The sequence below is a fragment of the Branchiostoma floridae genome, unplaced genomic scaffold (genome assembly GCF_000003815.2).
Source record: "Branchiostoma floridae strain S238N-H82 unplaced genomic scaffold, Bfl_VNyyK Sc7u5tJ_643, whole genome shotgun sequence".
Lineage (NCBI taxonomy): Eukaryota > Metazoa > Chordata > Leptocardii > Amphioxiformes > Branchiostomatidae > Branchiostoma > Branchiostoma floridae.
The window spans coordinates 1-11,373 of record NW_023365908.1 but is presented as its reverse complement, the minus strand read 5'-3'; the positions used below and the strand labels follow the sequence as shown (position 1 = coordinate 11,373).

General features: G+C 40.3%; 3 protein-coding genes across 3 annotated transcripts; 2 read left to right on the top strand and 1 right to left on the bottom strand.

Annotated features, from left to right (window-relative positions):
- The first annotated feature begins 508 nt into the window (after positions 1-508).
- Positions 509-1,616, top strand: LOC118408967 (zinc finger protein 436-like). The gene has a single exon (XM_035809833.1). It carries the CDS (start codon positions 943-945, stop codon positions 1,585-1,587), a length of 645 nt encoding a protein of 214 aa, XP_035665726.1. The 5' UTR covers positions 509-942; the 3' UTR covers positions 1,588-1,616.
- LOC118408966 (zinc finger protein 239-like) lies at positions 1,398-4,054 on the top strand. Its single transcript, XM_035809832.1, has one exon. The coding sequence runs from the start codon at positions 1,556-1,558 to the stop codon at positions 2,621-2,623; it is 1,068 nt and encodes a 355-aa protein (XP_035665725.1). The 5' UTR covers positions 1,398-1,555; the 3' UTR covers positions 2,624-4,054.
- A 1,140-nt stretch (positions 4,055-5,194) lies between these two features.
- LOC118408968 (ras-related protein Rab-7a-like) lies at positions 5,195-11,369 on the bottom strand (the record flags this gene model as incomplete). The annotated part of the gene is given in 4 exon segments (XM_035809834.1): positions 5,195-7,791; positions 8,497-8,715; positions 10,723-10,849; positions 11,298-11,369. Coding segments are annotated over 4 exon segments (618 nt in total). The 3' UTR covers positions 5,195-7,572.
- Between the last annotated feature and the right edge of the window lie 4 nt (positions 11,370-11,373).

Sequence of the window (11,373 nt, the reverse complement as noted above, 5' to 3'; positions counted from 1 at the left end):
GCAATCAGCGACCAGTATTATGAGCAAAATAAAAACCTCAGAGAGCCTGCTATGGAGGCTAGGGCAAATACATGTGATTAGGTCAGTCAGCGGAAAAAGAATCTCCACGGTGGACGAGCTGCCATGACAAAGCATTTCCTGTCCAGCCAGCGAAGCTTCTTCTTCTTCTTTCGGTTAGGCTGCCAACCTCATCTTTTTGAGGATTCTGCAGCCGTGGTTTGTAGAGACAAGTACGTCCCCGTCAAAAGCAACATACATTGTATATGTGGCACAAATCAAGGCGGCTACGGTGTGTAATTTTTCATAAACAAAATTCCGATGCATGCTACACCGAGTTTCAGTGGATATAGTTCGTTCGGCCAGTGGTCATTATTATGCAAATGCAGTGTGCCCAAGAGGCCCTGCCCAAGACACTCTCGGTGTACAAGACAATAGGAGACATTCAAAGTTGTTGTTTTTTTCGTGTAAAATTTTCAAACAAAGTCTGGAAGGCTGCCCAAACTATGTAAAAATTAGTTTGCCATCGAAGGTTGGTCAGGTTTTATTTTACATGGGAGTTTGCCCGGAAAAGTAGTTCCTTGAAAGTCTGCGAAGGAGTCTAGCATTGTGAGTTAGGATCAAAGTTGAAGCCCCTTGTTTAATTGAAAGTCGGTTCCGTGATTCTAGTATCATAACAAACATTTTGAACGTTGGTATGCGCAGTAAGGCCTAAGTCACATTTCAAGTCGATGCCAATAAATATGCACGAATTATTTTTGATCCGTTTTGTGTTTTTTTGTATAGTATATCGTGCTTTTCGTTCCCCCAACTGCCAAAAAAGGCCCCTTAGCCAAAATATGACGTTAACCGGAGCAAGTCATCAGTTTACAATAGTCAACGAGCTATTCTTTTAGGTATGAAACTGACACTTATTTTCATTATCCCTGCAGAGTGGAAAGCTTAATGAACATGGCAACCACAGATGTATCTCAATCGTCGCCAGAGGAGGAAAGGCGTGGACCACGCGACGGGTCACGGAATCTCCACAAGTGTAGCGAGTGCGACAAGGAGTTTCGTGATCACACTCATCTAAAGAGACACATGCGGACTCACACTGGCGAAAAGCCTTACGGTTGTGAGGAATGCGGCAAACTGTTTAGTCAGCTTGGTCATCTGAAGACTCACGTGCGGACTCACACCGGTGAGAAGCCCTACAGCTGCGAGGAGTGCGGCAAGCAGTTCAGTCAGATGGGTCATCTAAAGATACACATGCGCACTCACACTGGCGAGAAACCTTACAGATGTGATGAGTGCGGAAAGCAGTTCAGTCAGCTTGGTCACTTGAAGGGACACGCGCGGACTCACACTGGTAAGAGTAAGGGGCCCTGCATGTGTGAGGAGTGCGGCAAGCAGTTCACTAGGCTTGGTGATCTGAAGAAACACATGCGGATCCACACAGGCGAAAAGCCACACCCGTGTGATGTATGCAATAAACGGTTCAGGCAGAAGATTCATCTGAAGCGCCACATGCGGTCTCACGGTGGTGAAAAAAAAACAGAAGAGCGTGGAGTCCAACATGCAATCCAGTCAACTATTAGAACACATTGAGACTAACAGTGATGATGGATCCTACAAGTGCAGCGAACAGTTAAGTGGTCAGGCGGATCTCAAGACACACAATCGAACTCGCACCGGTGAGAAGCCCTACCAGTGTGTGGAGTGCAGCAAGCAGTTTACCAGTCAGGCTGATCTCAAGAGACACGCGCGAACTCATACCGGAGAGAAACCGTACAAATGTGACGTATGCAACAGAGGATTCAGTACACTAAATAACATGGAGACACATAAACGGACTCATACTGGCGAGAAACCATATCGATGTGATGTGTGCAGTATGTCATTCGGTTATCAGAATGCTCTGAAGTTCCACATGCGGACTCACACAGGGGAGAAACCCTACAAATGTGAGGAGTGCGGCAAGCAGTTCAGTAGGCGGTTTGTTCTGAAAGAACACATTAGGATACACACTGGAGAAAAACCCTACAGATGTGAGGAGTGTAGCAAGCAATTTAGCAGGCTCAGTGAGCTGAAGTTGCATGTGCGCACTCACACAGGGGAGAAACCGTACAAGTGTGAGGAGTGCAGCAAGCAGTTCAGTCAGCTGGGTGATCTGAAGAAACACGTGCGGACCCACACAGGAGAAAAACCCTTCAAGTGCGATGAGTGCGGTAAGAAGTTCAGTCAGCGGAACCATCTGAACATACACATTCGGACCCACACTGGCGAGAAACCCTACAGGTGTGAGGAATGCGGAAAGCAGTTCGTTCAGTTGGGTAGGCTCAAGATACACATGCGGACTCACACTAATGATAAACCTTACAGGTGTGAGGAGTGCAGCAAGCAGTTCACCCAGCTGAGTCATCTGTGGGGACACATGCGCACTCACACCGGTGAGAAACCCTACAAGTGTGAGGAGTGCAGCAAGCAGTTCGGTCATCTACATCATCTGAGGGCACACAAGCGGACTCATACTGGTGAGAAACCCTTCAGTTGTGAGGAGTGCGGCAAGCGCTTTAGTCAGTTTTGTAATTTGAAGAGACACATACAAAGTCACCACGGTGATGAAGAAAACGCAATTGAGTGAGTAATGCATGGGACTTTCAGGTCACCTGAGATGACTGACGGCTCACATGCAAATAAGAATGCACAATGTATGCTGTGGAATTATTTTCGGTCTATTTTGTGTTTTTATATCGTACCTTTCACTTCAAAGAGCTGTCCCTTTATGGAAATTGGACGTTAGCCTATCACGACTGAGAAACCGTTGCAAAATATTGAAATGAATAAAGAGGTAGCTCGGTGATGGTTGGACATTCAAGTAATAAGATACGCCCCAAAGCAGTTACTCGAGCAAAATCATAATCCAGTTGCTCGAGTAACTGATTTTTGGTGAATTGAAGATGTATTTCCATGATTAAGTTAGCTAATTACATAGTTGAGGTTGACAAGTAAACACAACGCTTACTGGTGTAGTGGACTAGCTGAACTAGGTAACCCTATATTTACAGATAAAACATACATGGCAATGTTTGACAATAGAGAGAATGTTTGGGTCTTGCATGAAGAAGAACCTATACCATAAAACGAGATGGATAAGTAAGCTAGTTCGTATGTTACTTGGGTGATAGAACAGGTCATTTGAAAACCTCACTGGAAGTCTAATATTTTAAAACAATGCTGGATAGTCTCTAGAAGCATTTAAACTCTATGTGCTTGTATGTATGTATGTAATACTATGTATGTATGTATGTGTATATATAAGCAACTTTTACTTTAATTGTCTGTAGTAAACCTTTCTCAAAAGCATATGCATCATGCTCTAATCATCACATTTACTTAATTAAGGCTGATGGCATATTCACTCATATCCCTAATATCATGTAACAAGTACCCTTTGGGGCTGTAGCAAAATGTGCTTGCAGGATTAATATCAGCTTCCATGTAGATAGAAATGGACATTTTCATGAAGGTCTGTGGTTGGAACTTACAGAGTCACAATGTGAAAAGTGTGCATTGCAAGCTGGACAATTATATTGTTGTTGTATAAACTAACTTTGGAATTTGATGTGGGGGGGGGGGAGGTATTTAATCAATTAAGAATTTCTTGGTCTAAATCATGTCTACATGTACTTATCAGTTGATATCTTCAACCAGCACAGAAAACATATGCATGTATTTTGAGATGGTCACGACAGGTGGGATTTCTATGGAATTTTGTCATGTCAACAAATGGAAATTGTATATACAGGAAAAGTACACTACTACATATCTTAACTTTGAAATTTGAGTCAAATATGCATTGCATCCAGTCGAGGTCGTGATTTATTTGAACAACTCTATATAGTTTTACACCATTTTACTTTCCACATGTAGTCATGGTTCAAAGCTACTAGACTACACAAGTATTCTTAGCTACATTTGCCTGTTTATGATTACATAGAACGAGTGTTGCTATTGGTAGATTAGCTGAAGGCTATCTGTGGGATTGTTGAATAAAGACTCAACTTTAACTTGACCATTCCGTGTGATCCTTTCTGTTATTGTTTTCCTTATCATGAAAGTTTAATCACAAAGCAGTAGTTCTGTTAGCCTGTAAAAAGGGGGTATTGTATCCGTGAATAGTTTAATCAGGTTGGTACGTCATTGAACATAGAGACTATTTTAACACAACCATGGCTTGATTTCCAACAATGTTTCAGTGTCCTTCTTAAGGGCAATTCTGACGGGTTCACATTGCACTGCAGCACAGGTGAAACTGTAGGCAACTGTAAGCAGTGACACCTGTGCTGCAGTACAATGTGAATCAGTCAGAATTTTGCTGGGGAAGGTGACAGGTCAATAACAGAGTGACTGCGTGTCTTCTAAATCTTTAATGTTTTAATGTTGCATGTCCAAATTTTGACAGTGACAGGTTGGGCAGTGAGATCAGTCTATTGTAAGTCAGTGAACTTGACAGCCAGGATGGCTCATGGCTTGGGCTGTGTACTTAAATACCCATATATATGCCATAGCTGTACCATATTGTTAAAATTGTTTAGATATAGGTCTGGACCTTTACAACTTAAGTACTAGTGGACACCACCTTTTAAGAGTCTTGATAATCTTGCAGTTGAAACTTACGAAAGCTTGCAAAGAAATTGTTTTGCGATTCAAAAATTCCCCAGCCCACTTCCATTAAGTGTAAACTTAAATGCAACTAAATTTATTTGAAGGACATGCAGCCTCTCTCTGATTGGTTAACTGCCATTGGATGAAATGATAGCAGTAATAGACGATCATGATAATGAAGCTACTGGACCAACAAAAAAGTCCATCATATTTGCACTGTCCGTAATTAGCAATTCACAGTCAATACCTTTAAGTTGTCAATGGGCATTGCATTTGTGCACATCTGTTAATATTTAAAAAATGAAATACTGTAATTCCTGATTTTTTCACTGTAATGTTATGTTCACGGTTTTCACGGTGACGACTGTAACGTGAACTTATCATTACCGATAAAAAATAATTCACAGACTTTTTTTATGCGCACTTGCCTCGACAGTGAACATGTAGTTCCGAGAACAAGTTCAATTTTATCAGACCGTGAAAATTTGGTACCGTGAAGATAAAGTGAATTACAGTAAATCAATTCCTTCAACCAGCACAAGAGACATATTTGAGGAACTACGAGTTTATTGTATATCAGAAATACACGTGCAGCCATGAACGAAGGGACCCTCTGTTGGCATTAACACATGTCTTACAATAGTTGGATCAAACAAAAATCAAGCTTCTGGAAGAATTCTCTAAGACATTGCCTGGACACTTGTTCCTGAAAGCTACATACACAGCTGAAGTTGTGCATCTCGAAGGCCCGACATACAAAAAATGGATAAATTCTTTTGCAGCCTTTATACTCACTGCTACCAGATACAGCCATTTGCCCTGTAAGACTTACTTGCCAGATGCTAACACATCCATAGCCATTCCAAGGCAAAACTATGTGTTACCATTGTCATTCACAAAGTATGGTATTCATTTGAAAAGGTGGACACATTTTAAAACCTGCTGTTGCGCTGCTCTGCAATAATACTTCGATAGCGTGCTTGGATACGACAAGTCTAGCTAGGTAGCAGTACAAGATCTGAATTTCTCAGATTTACACGAAGACCATTTCTAGATCATATACATACATATCTAGTCTAGTAAAGCGAAATTCAAATAAATGGCTGGTGAATTATAGATTCAGCTTTGAGAGGGCAGAATCTTTGTTTGAAGGTTTGAAATTCCAAGAGCAAATGCTGCACTCGAGCTCCTCTTACACATTATTTATAGAGACAAAAAGAAATTTAAGTCAAATCTATCACTTTATGATACACGAGGGAATTACGATCACTAGAAAAAAGCATGATTACTACCAATATTCGTACAACACTATTTACCAATATTCGGTGTGGTGCATTCCCTTTCTTGTCCAGAGCACACAAAACCAAGGCTATTCCTTACAAAGTCTGGGTAGATGGAATAAAAAAATCTGCACTATGGTGGGGGATGCGGTATTCAAGAAATTGGGGTGGGGGGGATATTCAAAGTGATGGTAAGGGGGATGGTATTGCCAAAAAACAAAAACAAACTACTGAAGTGAAAGAAGGGTAAATGAAATGAAATAGCCTGGTTTGTGCTCTCTCCCTATAAAGGAACATTGGTTCCTCTGAATCTGCGAGTTTTCAACTCTTTCTCTCACAACAAAATTGTGCATTTTTAAACCCTTCACATCTCTAATACCACATGGATCAAAAACTGCCATTTACAATGAAAAATTTCTCGCTACATGTGTTAAAGGAGTACATATACAATCATGATATAGAAGGTACATCAACTTTTGTATCTAATTACTGACCCATTGTTAGTTTTTTTGTCTGCATTTTTTGTTGTCTGGTCAGGAATCAATATGAACAAGCGATATATTTTAGACATAATCATAAATATACTTTTCCTTACACTGCCACCACTTAAAACACACGCACACGTCATATATGATATGCTGAAGTGCGGTTTGCTACACACAGCAAACTAGTAACTCTTTCTCAAGGTGACCCAAGTTGGGCAGAAGTGACGTTCAACAAAACATTCCCTTCTACACTTTCTACAACTTGTGTCTTCTTTACCGTTTCTTTTTTGCAAGTCTTTTGAAAAAATGTTTGTCTTATCTGCATGAACTCTACCAACAGGATTCATTTAAAACCTTGCTCAGCATAATTGTCTTATTTCCAGAAATTGAAGTGAGATTTCAAGACAAAACTTCCTTAGAGTTTAAGTCTTTCTCTACCCTTTGCGGATTAAGAAGGACCATTTCAACACTCATTCCTTGTAAGCCAATGGATTTTCCAGAGAAGAGTCACAAATGTGTTACTTTCTTTTCCCATCTTCGGTTGACAAGTTGAATTCTGTTGGTTACTGTACATTCGGCTTTAGAAAATTGCAGAACTGGCTACTTTATTGAAAATGTTGAGCTGTAGTCCATAGGGTCAGCCTCACAATACTAGTATATCCTAGCTTCACTGTATGCTAATAATTGCTGTGTGCATTGTGCAAAAACCCTGCAGTCACCGTTAGCTTTGGTAAGACTTACAGACCGAAACTGTGGGTTTCTTTACTGACACATACATCTTCTTGGTGGTGCAATTTTCAACAATGAGCATTAATGTTCTAAAAGTTTCCTTACTTAAGCCAGTTTAAGTGCATTCTGCCATAGTTGTATTTGTTGTATGTACTTTTGCAGTGTCTTACTTTATACTCAGCAAGTCTTTGTACAACTGGTGTGTGCAAGTGGTGGCTTCAGTGCGGTATCAAAAAAAAAAGCCCAGTTCCCCTCATTGGACCTGACAAACCCCAAGTAATTACAAACTATTCACTGACCTGACCCTGTTTCTCCTGTGGACATGCATGTCAAAGGGCGAGGGTGAAAGGGTAAAGGTCATAGGACAAAGGACATGCCATCCACAGGTGGAAAAAGGCTCAGGTATTTTCCCTTCATGATGCGGAGGTAACTTAACAGGCACAGCCATCATTCTTTTGTTTTGCGTCGTTTGTCAGCTTGATTTGGTCTGGGAACTCGTTGTAGAGCTCCACTTCTGTCTCCTGGGCGAGAGCGTTCTTGGCGATGGTCTGGAATGCCTGTTCCACGTTGATGGCTTCCTTCGCACTGACCTCGAAGTACGGGATGTCGTTCTTACTCGATGCCCAGCCTGACGCCCGCTTAGTCGAGACCTGTGACATCACAATATGTACGGATAAGCCTATTTGTCGACATTAATCAGTATTACATGTGTAACTAGGGCTCAATATACTGGGAACATTTATGCACTTTGTACACCAAAAAATGGAGCTCTGAACCTAATTTTTACTGTGGGTGCACTGGTGCACCTAGAAGGTATATCTGTGTAAGGTTATGTACAGTTAAGGTACACTTGGTACATGGCATGTTCTTGACATTTGAATATGAGAAAAACAAATGATAAACTTTTGTCTCATTTTATTACTTGTTAAACTATAGAACTTGGGTTCAGTGCCAAAAACAGGATTGCTGTCAGGGTGAACCTTCTTCACGAAGGTAACACAGACAATGTAATCACTTCCGAAAATAGTTTCATCAGGTTGGTAGAATATAGGATATAGAAGAATTCATTTTCCACATACTTCTCTTGCCACTTACATCGCTTAGGGGATACAAGCTTAGCCATGTTTGGGATTGTTTTGTCAATGCAAAAGCGCCAATTACATCGGCTACATATAGCATTAAGAAGTAGAACTCTAGTTAGAAGCTTTGATGAAGGTGTCTAAGAAACATCGAAATGTAAGAGATGTAAGTACCTGCTGGTTGTGTAAAAAGAATTCTCCTATATCCAATGTAATCACTGGTTATCAGTACATGCAGCATGCAAATAGAACACAGCTTTGATATCCTGTACTCACTGCTCTGTTGTCCAAGTCGACCTTGTTGCCGAGCAACACGAAGGGGAAGTTCTCGGGGTCCCTGGGGCTGGCCTGGATGAGGAACTCGTCTCGCCACGAGTCCAGCGACTTGAAGGTGTTGGGCATCGTCACGTCGTACACCAGCACGCAGCAGTCAGCTCCTCGGTAGAACGCCACGCCCAAGCTCTGGAACCTCTCTTGTCCAGCTGTATCCCAGATCTGGTGGCAAAGTGAGAAAACGGTCAGAACAAAGGGGCAAAATTTGCACATAAATGTGGGATATTTTCCCTCCCAGCCTTTCAGACTTGTTCTTCTAAGTTGAAGTGTCTTTGTGATCTATGTTGAAGTGTTAGAACGCAACGCCCAAACTCTGGAACCTCTCCTGTCTGGTCATATCCCAGATCTGGTGGTGAAGAGAAAACGGTCAAAACTTAAGGCCAACATTTGCGAGCAAATGCAGGATATTTTCCATCCCAGCCTTTCTGACTTGTTCTTGTATGTCGCAAGATCTATGTTGTAGTGTTGTGAAGAGAAAACGGTCATACTTCCAAAAATAATTTTATCAGGTTGGTAGAACATAGGATATTATTAGAGATTTCTATTACTCAACCAGAATATCTCTCACCTAAATGTCAGCACAAAGACAGTCTGGTTGTGCAAAAAAATCTCAAATATCCTAGAAAAAGGTCAATACTTAAGGCCAAAATTTGTGAGCAAATGCAGGACATTTTCCCTCCCGGCCTTTCAGACTCTATTTTCTTAGTCGAAATGTCTTTGTGATTTATGTTGAAGTGTTATGGTGGGATTCTTGCCATTTCTGAATCCGATTCAGTGGGAAAATACACCGCAGCGTATGCTTTCGAGGAAGAAATGGTAGGAAAACATTGACGGACACGTATAAATGAAAACTGGATCATGTATGGTATCATGTATGTGATCAGTAATAATAATCTGGTGTATTTAATCTGGTGTAATGGTAGGGTAAAATACTTATCGACTTTAATACTTATCGACTTTAAGTTAGAATTTCCAATACATACTTGCAAAACAAATCCAATTCTACAAAATAGGCTCCAGCTCTGAGACATGTCCGAAAAAGGCAATGCATTCACATAAAAAACATAAAGCAATGTACAGCCATAAAGTGACTTTTGCCTTGAATAGATTTCCCATAGTTGTAAAATTTGAACAAAGACGTGCTACGTGCTATGTGTACATGATCATGGACAAGGGCAAGGTCGGAAAAACGAGCCATATATGTACATGGAGGACACCAAGTTGCTTAGCATTAAAACTATGATATCAAACAGCATACAATATAGATATCAACATGGTCATTGAACAAAATATATTACCCTACAACCAGACGATAATTGTCAAAGATCGAAATTTATAAAATTTATAAAATCTTTCTAAATCTAGTCTAGTATAGAAAAATCAATATTTACGGAAAAAGCAACACACACACGCTCAAAGTGTGAAATGGAGTTAATGCAATAGAAATATATAATATAACTCATGTACAACTGTATGCATTAGATTTTTCTTTTACAGAGGTTGATTGATGTATATGTAAGTGCTATTTCACAAATGGACGAGACAGGCAGTCTGCAAGCTACGTAAAATGGCACTTAGATTTGTGTATAATTCATACATGGCCATTTTCACAGCCTTTTACTCTTAGGGAGGCTTGCTAACTACTCGTACCAGTAATGGGGTAGGGCAGAAAGATAAACACTGAGCAATAAATGCTATGGTACAAGCCTGGAGAGGAATGTTAAAAAGAACTTTTAACTTGAGTTTTGGGGTTGAGCATAGATCTTATTAGGGCTGGGCTCAAAGGATTCTGGATGATATCTTTCGAAACATACACCATAATGCAAAATCATGTGTTAATTACCTTGTGACTATTGTATCATAAGCACAAATGTTATGTAATTTTACTAATGTACCTCTTTGTCTTCTGCAAACCTGAACAGATAGACTTGGAGCCTCCAAGAGATTTCAATGTGAACATTGTCTATTATAAATATTGGGATATCAGCGGACATTTTATTTCTGAAATTCTGCATTGACCTCTCCACAGCAAAACCTGGACACCTCTGTGTGAGCTTTAAGCATTCCCAATGTGTTACTAGTGTCTACAATTTTGTTGCAATTGCAACTTGAAACACTGAGATAACCCTCTTTTACCCTCTACCATAAACATAAATGAATTCACAGTACCTGCATGGTTACCAGTCTGTCGTCCACCATGACTTCTTTTGTGAGGAAGTCTGCGCCGATGGTGGCCTTGTACTGGTTACTAAACTTCTTGTTCACATACTGGTTCATCAGAGATGTCTTGCCAACACTAAAGGTTATCCAAGAAAATACAGGAAGTTAGGACTGATTCACTGTCATCCAGGGTGAAGCTATTTTTCAGTACTCCGGTTCAATGTACTATACTTCCTTAAATGAATCTCATTCTCAGCTTGAATCTCACAATTGCATGTAGAAGTAATTCTCCAAAGGCATGCTGTGAACAACAGATAAGGATCATTCTCAAACAAGTGAAAAGTTAGTTTGGACAAGTAAATTTTCTGCGCACTTGCCTGATAGGACAAGTGAATCTTACTTAGAAAACTTGCCCAACCCTGTCAGTGTGATTACAACTACAAGACATGGCGAAACTGAAACTCCAGCATTACTTAATGAAGGAAGTGAAACTGTTTTTTCTACAAAGGTCTAGTAATATTTCATTATTTTATATGTCCTAAATTCTGATATTTCAGGATATGATTTTCAGATGTATAACTTACCCACTATCTCCAAGGATGATGACTTTCCACAAAACCTTTTTCCTTGATGACATGATTGCAAAATTCTTTTAGGTTC